The following is a 17,856-nucleotide window of genomic DNA, read 5'->3' as shown; positions in this document are numbered from 1 at the left end:
CTACTCTATATGCTGAGAAACAATCTGTTTGATAATATTGTTGCAATGTGATCAGATGTTTAAAGCTGTTTCATACGTAGCAGTTTGCTTCTTTAAAGAATTGGAGTGGGAAGTTTCTTGATTTGATACTGAAACTTAAAACACCTTCATAAAAAACTTTAAATAAACTGTCAGTAATCCAAAATGAATCTTATGCATGCTGAGCATGTCTTCCAGTTATTGTTATAAGTCTGGAAAACTTTCTTAAATGCCGAAACTTCACAGACATGTTTCTATCTTACACTATTATTGACTATTTTCCCAGTAGAAAAATTCGTTCTCATTTTCCTGTGATTGGTTAGTAGGAGGGCACACTGTAAGGTAGCAGTAAGGGAAAAAAAGGTAGAGTAAGTTTATCCTGAAATACAGGTCAGTCAGACAAAGCATTTACGTCGTTGGAAAAAGGACCGAGTTGGTGGAAGGAGCTGCAAACTGCCTTGGGAATTTCCAGATGTGACAGAAACCCATTCCAGGCGAATGCCAGGCTGTTTCTTAGCTGACTAGAAGTCACTCTGACACGTGTGGATGGTGTGGGTGCATTTCTTTTGTTCTCTACTAACACCGATTGATGTTGAGACCATATACCCAGATGCTGTGCGACTTCTGTTGCCGAATATTGTCTACGCACTTCAGAAGAAACGGAAAGCTCTGTTTAAAGAACCGGTAATAATGCTTATTGTCCCTGGAGGTTTCCCAGTCCTTTGTTTGGAGATGTCTGTGTACTATTGGAATTGTTCGGTTGCAGATGCTGGATAACTTGTTCGAGAAGTGTTCCCAAATACTCAAACTGAGGATATCTTATACGCTGCTGAGCTCCGAGAAATGTGTAAAGGCAGTAACGCATCTAAAGTACCTCCGTGTGCTGGATCTGCTAGCACGCTCCAGGGAAGGAAATTGCGGAACTCTCGTGCTGCCACCTGGTGTGCTGCGACCTTTACATGATGCGTGTCCCCGACTGGCAAGGGTCGACTTTGGGTGTCTGCATGTCAATATTTCCGACTTGTGGAACTTCCTGAATGCCAAGAGGAGCACCCTCGAGTACATACGCATAAAATGGGCAATGGATAGAACGAGGTGAGTGTTATTACTGTTCTTCATTTGATTGTATAACTTCTCAAGTCGCGTTTAGTTATTAGTGTGCTTTCTCATCTATTCAATATTTTCACACTACATAGTGTATTCTGTGGGTTTCTTGTCTTCATAAGTGGACATTTACCATAGTTCATTCTTATGTACCAGGTGTACTGGTATGAAATGAGCACTAAGGTACAAATGTGTCGATAGTGAACATTTGTTGTGAATGAGCCTTTTTTTTAATTTTTATATGAGATCTGTCTAAGATATTTTGTATGCATCAAGTCATGGAACAAACAACATCATATGTTTTCATTGTGTTAAGAATGTCAATTTTTGTACCAGAAAGTGATGATTTGCGGAAAGCATTAAATTTTTTTTGTTTTTGTTTTTATATATTTATTTATTTTTTTTTTTTTTTCATTTTAAAAGAAGTGTTGCAGAGTCACATCAAATGTTTGTCTAGGCATACGGTGATCATGCTCTATCAGAAGTGACATGGAAGAGATGGTTTCAACGGTTCAGAAATAATGATTTTGATGTAAGAAATGAAGAATGTGGAAGACCACCAAAAAAGTTCGAAGACACCAAATTGCAAGCAATATTGGATGAAGATGATACTTTGAGTTAGAACCAAATGACAGCAATGCTAAATGTTGCACAACAAACAATTTCTGACCGTTTGAAAGCTAGGGAAAGATCCAAAAGTGTGGAAAATGGGTGCCACATGAATTGAATGAAAGACAGACGGAAAACTGAAAAATCATTTGTCAAATTTTGCCAAAGACATGAAAGAAAATCAGTTGTGCATTGAATTGTTACTGGCAATGAAAAATGGATTTATTTTAAGAATCCTAAATGGGAAAAATTGTGGGTTAACCTGGAACAACCATCAACATTGACTGCAAAACCAGATCGATTCGGCAAGAAGACAATGCTCTGTGTTTGGTGGGATCAGAAAGGTGTGGTGTATCATGAGCTTCTAAAACTCGGTGAAACTGTGAATACTAATCGCTACAGACAACAAATGATCAATTTGACCTTTGCATTGATCGAAAAAAGACCAGAATGGGCCAGAAGACATGGCAAAGTAATTTTTTTACATGACAATGAATGTGCACACAAAGCAAAACTGGTTCAGAATACAATCAAAACACTTGGCTGGGAGCTGCTACCCCACCTGCCATATTCACCAGACTTGGCCCCTTCCGACTACCATTTGTTCTCATCAACGGGACATGCATTGGCTGATGAACACTTCGATTCCTACAAAGAAGTCGAAAATTGGGTGTCTGATTGGTTTGCTTCAACATTTCTATTGTTCTGGTGTCCACAAATTGCCAGAAAGGTGGTAAAAATGTCTAGAAAGCAATGGTCAGTACTTTGAATAAAATGTTTTTACTTTTCAATTCAAAATTAGTGTTTCATTTTCACAAAAAAACGGTCATTTCATACAGGTACACCTGGTATGCATAGGGCTGCATGAGATACTGCTCCAGTAGTTTTAAGATAGCTACTGTTCTGTACACATACACACTATGTGATCAAAAGTATCTGGACACCTGGCTGAAAATGACTTAAAAGTTTGTGCTACCCTCCATCAGTAATGCTGGAATTCAGTATGGTGTTGGCCCACCCTCAGCCTTGATGACAACTTCCACACTCACAGGCATACATTTAGTCAGGTGCTGGAAGATTTCTTGGGGAATGGCAGCCCATTCTTCACTGAGGATAGGTATCAATGTTGGTCAGTGAGGCCTGGCACAAAGTCGGCATTCCAAAACATCACAAAGCTGTTCTGTAGGATTCAGCTCAGGACTCTGTGCAGGCCAGCCCATTACAGGGATGTTATTGTCATGTAAGCACCCCACCTCAGGCCGTGCATTACAAACAGGTGATCATGTTGAAAGATGCAGTCCCCATCCCCAATTTGCTCTTCAACAGCGGGAAGCAAGAAGGTGCTTAAAACATCAATGTAGGCCTGTGCTGTCATAGAGCCATGCAAAACAAGGGGTGCAAGCATCCATCTGTGAAAAACACAATCGCACCATAACACCACCATCTCCAAATTTTACTGCTGGCACTACACACACTGGCAGATGACATTCACCGGGTATTTGACATACCCACACACTGCCATTAGATTGCCACATTGTATACTGTGATTTGTCACTGCACACAACATTTTTCCACTGTTCAATCATACAATGTTCACACTCTTTACACTGAGCAAGGTATCGTTTGGCATTTACTGGCACGATGTGTGGCTTATGAGCAGCCGCTTGACCATGAAATCCAAGTTTTCTCACCTCCTGCCTCACTGTCATAGTGCTTACAGTGGATTCTGATGCAGTTTGGAATTCCTGTGTGATGGTCTGGATAGATGTTTGCCTATTGCACATTACGACCCTTTTCAACCGTCAGCGGTCTCTGTCATTCCACAGACGGGGTCGGCCTGTACACTGTACATGTCCCTTCACATTTCCATTTCACTATCATATCAGAAACAGTGGACCTAGGAATGTTTAGGTGTGTGGAAATATCACATACAGATGTATGACACAAGTGACACTGACACCCAATCACCCGACCACGTTCAAAGTCACTGAGTTATGAGGAACGGTCCATTCTGCTTTCTCATGTTGGTAATGACTACTGAGGTTGCTGATATGGAGTACCTGGCAGTAGGTGGCAGTACAATGTATCTAATATAAAAAACATATGTTTTTGGGTGTGTCCGGCTACTTTTGATCACATAGTGTATGTATCCCTTTAAACATCTTCTGTCACGTTTAGTACAGTGTTACTTCCTCTCTTAACTAATCATACCATTGTTTGAAGAACCATCATTTTTAACTGTATCCAGTTCAGTTCTGTGCAATAAACGTGTGCCCAGAATACCTGGCGTTGTGACGGCAGTCACAGAGTGCAGTAATGCACACACTGAATTGACAGTTTCTTCAAAGGTGGCTATGTAACCATGTCAGTTTCACTAAAATTGAAACTTTTAATAAAGCCACAATGCATACAGTTGAACTAGTGTAATTCATATCCAGACTGTCTTTACAAGTTCACAGATTGTCAGAAAGACGTAAAATCCAAACCATAGCGCTAAATGATCAGTTCGGATTATTTGCCCAAACTCAAGAGAGTTAAATACCAGTTATAAGGGGAGGGCGTGGGATGGATCTCACCGATTTGGCTCAAACTGTGTGAATAGAAGCAGAGTTCGTAGAATATCTCACCTGAATGGGCCATAGCAAATAGTTTCAAAAGATTTTTGGAGTAGAATGTGAGCGATTTTTGAGCAAAAATGGTAAAGTCAGAAATGTGGAGCAGTGGTCGAAAACACCAACTGGTAATTCACAGGTTCGGGTTCAATTCTCACTGCATCCTTTCTGTTTTTAATTCCATGTAATGTTAATCTGTTAACTGTTTAAATATATTTAAATTTTGTAATTAATTTATATATGTAGAATTATAGTTCATTTACTTATGATTGATTAATTAATTAATCTATTGAAACTGGAACTGTTTAAAAGATATGTTACTGACAGAATGTGATTTCAACTATTTTCCATCATTTTGTTACTGTCTACAGTTATGAACAGTGTCTCACCATGTGCCTAAGACGACTTTCCATAAAAAAAACTGTTTTAATGGAAAATGGACACTCAATAAAGAATTTTTTACCAGTGAAGTGATTGGTGGAAACATTCAAACTACAACTTTTGATGAATATTAAAAGGAAAGAAACTGGCAGTGCTCTTCATTGAGTTTTTTGATTTATAAAGAAAAAGGCATGATCACTAATAATCATCCTGCATCAATATCTGTGGGTCATTCAGTTGCAGAGCAGGTGATTGTAATTATGGATGATAATTTCATAGTATAAGTCCATGCCGAAAAGTAATGCAAAGCTGTGAGCAGTGGTGGTTATATCAACATCTGCGCTGTGCAAAATTGGATTGTCGGTGCTCGTAACAAAGGAAATGTTAAAGACCGTGCTATTGGCAGGCAGTGTCATGTTCACATTGTTCTGGGGATGTTCAAGATGTGGTGCATTTGGCATTCATGTAGGAAGGCAGGGTAATGCAAGATCCTCAGAAAACTGAAAGCACGAGTTTGAAGAGTTTGTCGACACGAGGGGTACCCTCTCCTTTGGTGCAGTAATGCCAGACAACACAAAAGTGCTTCAGCATCTGCAACAATCAGACACCTTCCGTTCACTGTCAACAATTATACTCTGTACAGTCCCGACTTGACGCCATCTGATTTTCATCTGTTTCCAAAACTTAAAGAACGCCTCCAAGGACTTCACTTTGATGATGTTGAAGTGGTACAAGCAGAGGTGAGGCTGTGGTTCTCTCAACAAAGTCAAACATTCTAGAGTGGTGTTATCAACAAGAAGGTCTCTCATTGGGAGAAATGAGATAGCTGCCAGGGTGTCCGCCAAGAAATCTCTCTCTCTCTCTCTCCTACTTTGTAACAGATTTCTTATTGAAGTACAGACATGACTGTAACAATTGCAATCTTAATCAATGTTCCTTTTGTACTTTGGTGTCTTTGGCTGATAAGGAGAAAGTCATAGATTTTCCTGATGCTCATCTAAAATGAAAGTTTGCGACTTTAAAATCACAATTCCCAATTATGAAAAAAAGTATTACTTCAAATTTGGAGGAATGGCACAGAACAACGTGGCACTAGAAACGACAATTTCATTCATCAGCTTTGATGCACAGGGAATATTTCAGGATGCACAAGGCTATTACAAAGAAGTGACAGTGAGGACACACACAGTGGGTAATGACAGTTGCATTCACATATTTGTCAGAGAAAGTTCAGTAATTGCTAGTGACACCTGGATCAAAATCTTCAGTTGTAAATGCTCAATAATACCATGAAAAAATCACCAAATTTGTCAGTAGAAATCGTGTTGGCAGAAATGGTGGAAGCAGCAGAGAAGTTTTGTGTGCAGAGATGTATAATGCCAAATTTAAAACTTGATTATATAGTTAACATTCCCTAGACTGGATGCTAGTGTGAACCAAAGTATAACAGGGCATCAGATTGAAAGTGTGTAAAGACAGTCGTGGTGAAGAAACTCAATCTCTCTGAAGGCACTCCCTTACAAAGTATGGTACAGCTTAAGCCTTCAGTGAAATGGGTACCCCCCTTTTATTTTTATATTCTTATGTTTGCAAGAGCCTACCAGTAAATTGGGTCCTCAAGTAGCTGTTACCATCAAGAAATAATAATAATAATAATAATAATATAAGAATGTTATCCTTAGTTTCTCCAAGTCAGGAAAACTAACAAAAGAACTTTGTGCAAAATTTTTGAAAATATTAAAACCATACACAAAGAATAAATTCCTTCTGTTGGTGGATTTGTAGGGCGACCGAGCAGATTTCTCATTTTGTGATCAGGCATTCAGGAGTGAGGAAGGCAAAGTAATGTGTACTCTGAAGACCATTCCACTCTATTTGCACAACCCCATGATGCATGCTTCTATTGTCAAGTCAAAAATCCAACTAAAAGACTACAAAGTGCTCCTGAATTGCTACAACAGTGAGAATTATTAGAGAAGAAAATTCATTTGATCGTGCATCGTCAGTTCAGCGCTACTGTTTTCAACCCAGTGATTTTATATGCACAAAAAATAACAGGAAAAAACTTTAATTAAAAACTTGAAGAAGTTTTCTTTCCATTGAAGCATATTTTGGAAAAATGTTCTGGGTCAAAAAAATGCTTTCATGAAATGTGCATGGTGTGAGCAGTATTAATGCTTTAAAGTTGCTTTGATTGTCACCTGAAGCAATTATCAAAACTTCATCCAGTTATGTAAATGAATGTTTTAAGTATACTCATTAATGAAAGCAATAGTAACTAAAGGGAATATATTAATTTTATGTACAGAGTGTCAATGATTAAAGTTGCAGTTTCAAAAATGCTGTAGAAAGAGAAGTACTGTTAAGAACAACATCAGATTTGAACAGCGTATTATTGACACAGGGGAAATGTCGTGGAACAAAACAAAACGAAAATCAGTTTTTGACCAATAGATTGTGCACACTGACAGATGTCCAGCATATGGCCGTTACTAAGTTTGCATCAGAGGGTCCCAACATTACTCTTTCCATGAAGGATGGTAGAGCTCTTTTACAAGAATTGTGATTGTGCACCAGAAGCCCAGCAGATGTTCCAGGCACTGAAGGTTATGGAAAAAAGACTTTGGTCTGATGTCTGCTAAGGCTCTGGAGAAAATGATTACAAAATTTGAAAAGACCGGTCCTTTGGAGTGCAGTGTTCCAGAGGGAGGAAAGCATTGATCTGACATCTGTCAAAGACGTGTCCACAGTGATGCAGGAGACATTGAGCAATGGTGTGTTAACACTCAGTGCATGGGGAATTCCCCGAAAGTTGGACATGCCTGCAACCACGGTGCATAAAATCCCATAAAACGTCCAGTATTGTTATCCATACTAAAAACTCGTGTTCAGAATTGCTAACATGCCAGCAAGACAAACGTCCAGAAGCCCATTTCCATCTTAAAGGACACGGCAATACACAGAACTGCAGAATGTGGGCAATGGAAAATCTGCTCGTGCATCAGCTGGTACTATTTCATTCTGCAAAGGTGACTTTGTGGTGTGAGTTGATGGCATTGTTTATTGTAGGGCCATATTTTTTTGTGGAAGTCAGTCCAGCAGGTCCCGTACCATCACTGGTGAACATTAAGAGAGTCTTTTGTGCACCAGTGTCATTCCAACCCTTCAACATTGTGGAAATGTTGCTAGGATCATTTTTATGCAAGATGACCCTCCTCTGCACCTTGCGCAGCCAGTGAAGCAGCTGCCGCAGAGGCATTTCGGAAATGCTAGAATTATCAACTGTCATATCCCTGTAGCTTGACCATCTGTGTCACCTGATCTTAATCTGTATGACATCTGGTTGAGAGGTTACGGAGACAGATCCTATGGCAATTATTCCACACCAGAGAGACACTCACCAAAAGTACCATTTATGTAAAGAGAGTTCACAGAACATTCTGCTCTTATTTATAGCGTTGTTGCAGGAATATCGTGTCTGTGTATGCTATAAAACTGGCTCTTACCTAAACTTCAACGTGATTTGTGTCACTTCATCCTCTTAAAAATGATGCAGTGCCTACATTCAACTTTACTGAATAACATATTTCCCGGATGTCATATTGAAGGAGGGGAGCAAGAAATGACTTTAACTATTGGTGGCCTTCCAGGTCACCAGGCCATACCCCTCTGTGATATGCGTGTGCTGTGCATAAGGATCTACAATACCAAATTGTTGAAGCTTCGAATTCGGTAGATACTGAAACTTCCTTTCAGATTAAAACTGTGTGCCGTACTGAGACTCGAACTCGGGACCTTTTCCTTTTGCGAGCAAGTGCTCTACCATCTGATCTACCCAAGCACGACTTACGCCCTGTACTCACAGCTTTATTTCTACCAGTATCTCGTCTCTTACCTTCCAAACTTTATGGAAGCTCTCCTGCGAACCTTGCAGAACTACCACTCCTGAAAGAAAGGGTATTGTGGAGACATGGCTTAGCACAGCCTGGGGGATGTTTCCAGAATGATATTTTCACTCTGCAGCGGAGTGTGCGCTGATATGAAACTTCCTGGCAGATTAAAACTGTGTGCCATCGAGACTCGAACTCGGGACTTTTGCCTTTGTGTGAGGCCATAAATGAGCCACACTTTATATGTAATATATGGTGCCTACATTGAGGCATAATTGTTTGAATCTGATGTCTGAGACTTTCTATGTTCAGGAGCATTGAAATTGTGCTTCTACGCTTCGTAGTTAGTGAGGAAGAAATCTTAGAAATATTCTTCATTTTGAATAACCCTATAGGTTTGTTCGGCTACAACTTCTTGGTTGAGAGGCAGCATACTAGGTGCCATTGTACCTGCAAAGATGTCTCCCACAGTCAGAAAATAAATGTCTGAGAACATTGCTATGTACTGATTGTGGCCTCTCAGCCTGGAAGTTTTATCTGCAATAAACTGTGGGTGTGAAGAATAACATTGTATGATCTGTATGTGTTGTTCACAAGGATTTTCATTTTAGGAATATATTCTCATGTCAGTTGTGCCTATGTGCATTAATAATCATTTATTTAAAGACTGAGAAATATTTCAAAAACTCTTTTGTGAAGTACAGAGTTGCATGAGTAGTCAACAGATGGCACAGCAGAATGATTAGATACCATATGTGCCTACTTCAGAAAGACAAAGGAAACTAAGGCTCACCCACGTACCACTGTTCTAACACGCTCTACAGTGTTAACATGCCGTGTTGGCCTGCTCTATCACCAGATCTGCCTCAAGTCGAGGATACACGACGCACCGACACACGACAACTCCGACATCGTCCACAAACAGAATTAACTGTCCTTGTATTGACTGACTGGGTGGCATAAACATGGAACTCCATCCCACAAACTCACATCTGGCACCTGTACAACAAATTGCATGCAGGTTTCCATGCTTGCATTCAACATTCTAGTGGTTATACCGCTTATTAATGTACTGTGTAATGGATCTGGGAGATGTGTTATTTTCTACTGGATTTGTCGATACTAAATCTAATGAGGGACGTTGTAAATGTTTTCTTATATTTCTGTCAGAATATTTTTTGTGAATTTTATTTTGCGACAGCGACAGCATATTGATTAATATTAGTAGATGTGACGAATAATATCAAAGAGACTGGTTACAAGTGGAAGCTTGTGTGTTGTGTGAAATTTCCTTAATGCTGGGGTCGTCTTTTACCGTAGTCAGTCGGCAGTGAACACTCGGTGTGTGACGGTGGAACAATGGACAGGTCCCCGTTATAATAATTTGGAAGTGACCAGCAAAAATGAGTTATTCTACTACCTTTTTATATGAACATCAAGAGGGAAGCACATTCGGAAAAATGGTATTCGAAGCACCAAAAATGAGCCAAATGCATTGAACCAGAACATTTCCGCAGCTGATGAAACAGCATTATGGAGTCATACTTTCACTAGACGACTGAAGCCAACACAAAAAAGTCAAATCTTGTAAACATCCACGGAAAAGTGAGTACTGTCACAAAATATGCTAAATTCAAGTATATAAAAATAGTGAGCATATTTCAACCGCCAATTAACATTTACAATGGCTTATCTTGTGCTTACTGTAACCTGTGATCTTGCAGTGTTAGTCACTTACATATGTTACATAGACAAATGAATTCCTGGAATTTCATTAGTCTACATTAATTATATTTTGGTGTTGTGGTTTCCCCCCCCCCCCCCCCCCCCCATCAGTGTATATTACTGAAAGTCATCCCTGATGAGTCTACTATTACCATCACATTCATTACCATCACATTCATTTTCATAAAAAGTAATGATATCATATTTCAGTAGCAAATGACGCAAAGGTGGCAGTTAAACATATGGTTTCAAATACAGGATAAGAATCATCAATTATACATAAAGTATAAAGTACTCCATTTCTGTTGTTACACAGTTGTGTCACACCGTTGCTGACAGTCTGTGCCGACAAACTGGCACGTCTGGAACTTTACGACTACAACTTAGCCCGGCGCGTAGCGAGTGAGGCGTTCACTGCTCTGGGAAGCCTGAAGAATCTGTGGGAACTTAAGATGTCACTCAATCGCAAGCCGCCACGTGGTACAGCTGCTCTGGCTTTTACGTAAGTTCTGTGGTGAACACATGTTTCTTATAAATGTATACAGTGGCCTGTACCGGATACATTTTATTAAATGAAGAGAGGAGAGAAAAAAAGGGGAAAGGACTATATAGGTGCTCTACAGGGATGGAATTGAGTTTGTGTGGCTGGAGTTCAGTGGACCTTTTACCAGCTGTTTAAATCAGGTAAGTTTAAATCATTGTTCATAACAACTGAGATTCATGCTTTTATGGATATGGTGAAGAGTACCATTTTAATGGAGAAAATAAAATATTCATCTTTTCTAATCCATTTGTGGCAGTCATTGCCTTCATCGCCTTCAGTGTGATACTCGAGCTTCTCAGGTTGTTTTTAAAGCAAATGAGAAAACTAGCAGTTGATCATTTTCAGGATTTATTCAGTTACACATGGGAAATCACTCATATTGTTACTTCCATGTTTACAGATTATCTCCTTCCAAAGCTTTTCAGTATCGAAAACAGTTGCATAACAGAATGTGAATAACAAAACAGTATAAGTTTTCATTCTGACACGTGTGAAGTTCTATTTAGAGACTGCACGTCTTTTGCATCTTCAGTACACGTGCCAGCAGATTATAGCTGTGTAAGCTCCGTAACAATCGGTAATACCTCGTTTTCCATTTGTTTGCAAAGAGGGACTGGACAAAAATAATGCAATAAAACATCTACATTTATACTATGCAAGCCATCCAACGGTGTTTGGCGGAGGGCACTTTACATGCCATTGTCATTACCTCCCTTTTCTGTTCCAGTCGCGTATGGCTCATGGAAGAACGACTGCCAGAAAGCCTCTGTGCATGCTTGAATCTCTCTAATTTTACATTCATGATGTACTCGGGAGGTATAAATAGGGGGAAGCAATATATTCAATACCTCATCCAGAAACGCACCCTCTCGAAACCTGGACAGCAAGCTACACTGCGATGCAGAGCACCTCTCTTACAGAGTCTGCCACTCGAGTTTGCTAAACATCTCCGTAATGCTTACCAAATAACCCTGTGACGAAACGCGCTGCTCTTCTTTGGATCTTCTCCATCTCCTCCGTCAACCCGACCTGGTACGGATCCCACAATGATGAGCAATACTCAAGTATAGGTCGAACGAGTGTTTTGTAAGCCACCTCGTTTGTTGGTGCACTATATTTTCTAAGGACACTCCCAATGAATCTCAACCTGGTACCCGCCTTACCAACAATTAATTTTATATGATCATTCCACTTCAGATCGTTCCGCACGCGTACTCCCAGATATTTTACAGAAGAAAGTGCTACCAGTGTTTGTTCTGCTATCATATAATCATACAATAAAGGATACTTCTTGCTATGTATTTGCAATACATCACATTTGTCTATGTTAAGGGTCAGTTGCCAATCCCTGCACCAAGTGCCTATCCACTGCAGATCTCCCTGTATTTCGCTACAATTTTCTAATGCTGCAACTTTTCTGTATACTACAGCATCATCCGCATAAAGCCGCATGGAACGTCCGACACTATCTACTACTGAAGAGTTTTGCAAAAGGCACTCGTTGTTGGATCCGGCATCTCCAAATTATAAAAACCACAGCGCCAGATGTGATGGAATTCACCAGCTAGTGTCTTTATTTGGCCTGTCTGATAGAGATATGGACAGCAAACTTCATAACCTCAGGTCACAGTTACTCCAAAATGCAATAAATCTTCATCTTCAAAGGTGTCGGGGTTGGGCAGCAAAGAGGTGTATATATCCAAGTGGTATGCTTACAATTCACTGCTCTTCCTGAAGGACATAAACAAACCAACAATGAGTTTCAATTGAAAGAAAATCAGCCCTCGGTCACTATTTTTAACAAATTAACCTGGTTTCGGCACTGCTAGGAGTGTCTTCCTTAGAATTTAAATCAAAGAATGGTCTGTATTCTATAATATGGTTACAGAATTATGACTAGAAGCGTACGATAGAGTATAAGTACAGAATCATTGTGAAAGATTGCCAGTACTTATATGCCATTTATAAAATAATAAATATGCCAAAAGGGCATTAGTCACAAAGATATTTAAGATGAAGAAAACTGTGGTGGTGAGCCATTAAGGGCTGCTCATTAGATGTGTGGTGCAGGTTGTCGTATCGATGTGGTTGTCCGGCATACAACGGCAGCCATTCCTCTGGCAGCCAACTGCACCATGTCCTCTTCCTCTGGATACCCCCTGTCAGAAGGAAGTACCGTAATGGACTCCAGAGATTGCTGAGGCCATTAGAGATCGTAGGCATGGTCTCTGTTGCCATAAGTGGCACCCTTCAATGCAGCACCTCATTGCCTTTAAATGCCTCCATGCCTGTGTCTGCTATCTTGTAAAATGCCAAAAGCAGCAAGAATCCTTGGAATGGTACATTTTCACCATTGGATCAAATACCTCTCATCACAGGTATGAGCAAAGGTCAGACGACTCTATGGCTTCCAGTCCCCTGCATGAGTACCAAGTATTACTTTAGATAGTGCCATTTACACTGATCCAGATGCTGACGCCGAACATTTTGCTGAGCATTATGCTCACGTATCTGCATCTGAGAAATACCACCCTGCCTTTCAGTTCATAAAACAGTGGGTGGAGGGAATGAGCTTATCTTTTACTGCCTGCAACCTGGGGCCATATAATGTTCCATTTAATGAATGGACTCTTTCTAGTGTCCTAGCCCATTGCCCTGATACAGCCCAAGGTGCAGACTGCATCCACGAATAAATGCCGAAACATCTCTCAGCGTATTGTCAAGCGTCACATCCTTGCCCTCTTTAATCAGATCTGGAATGAGGGTGAGTTCCCATCTCGGGTAAGGAAGTGAGTTAGTTCTGGTACTGAAACTGTGTAGGAACCCTCTAGAGATGGACAGTTATCACTGAATCAGCAGTATGGCTGTTTTCTGTAAGTTGCTTGAGCACATGGTGCGCAAGTGGCTGTGTTGGCTTCTTGTCTTGGGACCTTTTGGCTGCATCTCAGGATGGTTTTTGCAAAGGCCACTCTATTGCTGATAATTTGGTTCACAAGGAGTCCACCATCCGGACAGCCTTCATACATCGTTAGCAACTCATTGCTGTCTTTTTCTATCTACAGACAGCTTATGATACGACATGGTGCCACCACATCCTTACATGTGACATGAGTCTCTACGGTCCACTCTCAATTTTTGCCAAGAGCATCCTGTTGCACCATACGTTCCAGGTTTATGTGGACACTTCACACTCTACCCTCCTTTATCGAAGAGAACGAGATTTTGTAGAGCTCTGCACTGAGCCTCCCCTGCGTCCTGGTGGCCATCAATGGCCTAGCGTCGGCTGTGGTATCTTTGGTATCGCCCTCCTTATATGGTGACAATTTAGCTTTTATTATTGCTCCTCTAGTATCGTTGTTGCTGAGCGTCACATCCAGGGTTCCATAGGGAATGCTCAGTCCTGGTCTTTTACCAGTGGCTTTCAATTTTCAGCCACTGAGACTCGTGTCATGCACTTCTGTTACCGTTGTACTGCCCACCACAAAAAGCTTTACCTAGATGATAAATTACTTCTTGCAGTACAGATGCGCTGCATTCTGAGACTTGTCTTAGATTCCCAGCTGTCGTGGCTTCCCCTTCTTCGTCAACTTCAGCGGAAGTGCTTACAATGTCTCAGAGCCCTTCACATCCTCAAAAACACTAGCTGGGGTGCAGATTGCTCTTCCATTTTGCGACTCTACAAAGCCCTCACTTAATCTCCTCTTGACTATGAAGTCTAGCATGTGCTTCAGCATCACTCAGCACTGCGGATACTGGACCCCATTCATCACTGTGAGGTCCAACTTGAGAGAGGATCCTTCCAAACTTGCTGTGTGAACAGCCCACGAATTGAGGCGGGCGTCCCTCCATTACCTGTCAGTCGCCAACATGTTTACAGCATTGCTGCTTGCCTCCAGTGTCTCTACTGTGAACTGCAGCTTCCTCCACTGTTGTCTTTGTTCAGGGAGACCTCACATCAGCCTCCATGGCTTGCCCTGACCTTGGATTTGCCTCTAAGTCTCTCCTTTGGTCCAAAAGATTCCATTGACAAGATGCTTTTTCACCTCCTATTCATAGCTGTCATCAGGAAGTATCCAGGTTCAGAGGTGGTATTCTCCACGGCTTGTTGAGAGACGAACAGGCTTTGCGTATGCACGTGCGGAGTGCAGTGAAGTCCACTACCGTATTTACTCGAATCTAAGCCACACCTGATAAATGAGACTCGAAATAAAGGAAAAAAAAATTCCCGAATCTAAGCCGCACCTGAAATTTGAGACTCGAAATTCAAGGGGAGAGAAAAGTTTTAGGTCGCACCTCCAAAACAAAACAAAGTTGGTCTATTGTAATATGACACACAATTTAGGTCGAATGAATGACGATACAGCTACAGTAGTTTGGTTCGAGTGATAAGCTTAGCAGTTAAGCTTTACCAGGTAGCCATTGCTATGCGTCAGGTGCTCCGTCCGTATTTATACGGAAACCCTTTCTTTCTCGCGTGCTTGGTCTGGTTTGAATCGGTTGCTTATTTTTCTTTGATCTAATAAGTGCCGTTCTCTTTGTCATAGGTGTTTACATTACTCTAAGCTGAAAATGCATTATTGTACTGTGTCATGCATTGTTTGATGCATTCTGATAGTGAGTGTTTACGACCTGTCGCCGCTCGTGGCATGGCTCGCTTTTGTCCGCACTACCGCCACTTACAATAAAAAAAAAAAGAGAGGAATTGTCTCATTAGCGAAACAATGGCAAGAGACAGGTATTTGTTGTTACTTACACTGCTGCTTGCTTTCATAATGGTCAACAAGAACCAAATAACAGATTGCATATGATAGATGTTCTGAACGAGAGTTTCGCTAAAAATTTTCACCTTTTGAAAATCTTTGCAGACGCCTCTCATGTACATTACATTCCACACAAAATTAGAGTAATCTTAGATTTAAAAATCTAGTCAATTGCCGTGCTTCATTTCTGATTGTATCACTATTGGGCATAAGAATAATACAAATATAAACATGATTCGATATGTATATTCTTCCGCATTTGCTTTTGTCTCACACTAGTTTCATAGGTTATTAGGTGGAAAAAATTCAGAACGTAGAATTGGCCATATTGACAAACATCCCAAACAATCTTGCCAGTCGGATTTTCGTAGTACATTGAAGTGCTGCTACATTCGGAGATGAACAATGCGAAATTTGTATTTACTTTGTTGGATAATGTATGAAAATGCAGTGGTCGAAACCGGGGCGGAGAAAAAACGTTCGTCTTCCACCTTATTTTTTTAAATTTATTTACTGACGCAGTGGTTTTGGCGCCAGTATTTATCTTTGTGCCTGCAAAGCATGCCCTTGTAGCGCTACATATATTCGACGGGAGAAGTTAGTTGTAGCGGCACCTACCAACATTTTTGAGAACTTCCGCTTACTTTGCACTCGATTCTAAGCTGCAGGCGGTTTTTTGGATTACAAAAACTGGCAGTATTTACTTAAATCTAAGCCGCACTTTTTTCCAAACGACTGTAGTGTCTTCACTACTGAATTGATGGTCATTAGATTAGCCCTTACCCACATTTGTTTTTGCAGTGGCAAGAGTATCCTCATCTGCATTGACTCCCTGAGCACTCTTCACGCTATAGACCAGTGCTTCTCTCCTCACCTACTGGTTACGGCTATCCAGGATCTTGTCCCTGACTTCCATCAAGCTGGGCAGCCAGTCATTTTTGTATGGATCCCGGTCAGGTTGGGATTTCAGGAAATGAACGAACTGAGCTCGCCACCAGAATGCCGATTCTGGAAATGGAGATTCCAGAACTAGACCTCCAGTCGTTTATTCGCTATAAATTGCTCGAAGTCTGGAGCTCAGAATGTCCACCCTGATCTCTCCAAACAAACTGAGAGAGACCATGACAGTGTGGCAGTCTTCCTTGCATGCTTCTCACAGGAAATCCACTGTAGACTTCACATTGCCCACACTTGCCTGACCCCACCCTCATTCTCAGACGTGAGGATGCCCCTCACTGCTGATTCACAGCCTGCCTGATGGGGCCCACTTACTTGTAGACTGCCCTAATTTGGCTGTGTGAGGTGGTATCTTAACCTTTCTGACAAAATACCTCTAGTGGTAGAAAAGGATGCAGACTTGTCTGACCTGGTGCTACAATTTGCCTGCAAAGGTGGTTTCTATTCATGCCTTCAAGGTAAGACGTTTTGGCCTCATTGACCAGCTGAGGGATTGGTGTGACGTCCTTCTCCTGCCCCCTCCCCCTCAACCCTGCTTCCCCCCAAGCCTGCTCCCCTCCAACTCTGATCCCTCCCCTTCCCCCCTACCCTGCTCCTCCTATCCTGCTCCTCCCCTACCCTGCTCCCCCCTACCCTGCTCCCCCCTACCCTGCTCCCTCTCCTACCCTGCTCCCTCCCCCACCCTGATCCCTCCCCTCCCCTACCCTGCCCCCTCCCCTACCCTGCCCCCACTACCCTGCTCCCACTACCCTGCTCCCCCTCCCCTGCTCCCTCCCCTCCCCTGCTCCCTCCCCTCCCCTGCTCCCTCCCCTACCCTGCTCCCCCTACCCTGCTCCCCCCTACCCAGCCCCTCCCTACCCTGCTCCCCCTACCCTGCCCCCCCTACCCTGCTCCTCCCTACCCTGCTCCTCCCTACCCTGCTCCCCCCTACCCTGCTCTCCCGTACTCTGCTCCCCCCACCCAGGGGTCCCTTGGTGGCCCTTGCTGGGTGACCAAATGTGACCTGTACACTTTTCAGCTTCTTATTTTCTTCACTTTCTTCTCTTCTTGGTTTTAATCCCCTGTCTTAACTGATCTTTTAACAACTTGTCTGTGCTGTCTTTTTTCTGGGCTTTTATCTTGGTTTTTATTGCGTTTGTTACATTATGCTTTCCAGGATTTAGCTTTCACCTCCTTCCTTTGACTACTACCCCTGGTTTGTCAGTTAACGGATGGAGGGCCTGATGACCTTGCACTTTAGTCCCTTTCACTCCAAA

General features: G+C 41.7%; 1 protein-coding gene across 3 annotated transcripts in view; it reads left to right on the top strand.

Annotated features, from left to right (window-relative positions):
- The window catches only part of LOC126293606 (uncharacterized), a 121,976-nt gene that overhangs the window by 66,053 nt on the left and 38,067 nt on the right, over positions 1–17,856 (top strand). For all 3 annotated transcript variants that reach the window (XM_049986889.1, XM_049986891.1, XM_049986890.1), the window contains exons 4-5: positions 785–1,113; positions 10,656–10,841. In XM_049986889.1, the coding sequence (XP_049842846.1) occupies positions 785–1,113; positions 10,656–10,841 (515 nt within the window). The remainder of the gene's footprint in view (positions 1–784; positions 1,114–10,655; positions 10,842–17,856) is intronic.

This window comes from Schistocerca gregaria, chromosome 10 (assembly GCF_023897955.1).
Source record: "Schistocerca gregaria isolate iqSchGreg1 chromosome 10, iqSchGreg1.2, whole genome shotgun sequence".
In the NCBI taxonomy this organism is placed as follows: Eukaryota; Metazoa; Arthropoda; class Insecta; order Orthoptera; family Acrididae; genus Schistocerca; species Schistocerca gregaria.
Note: the sequence above shows the minus strand (reverse complement) of the source record. Positions and strands in the feature narration are given on the sequence as shown.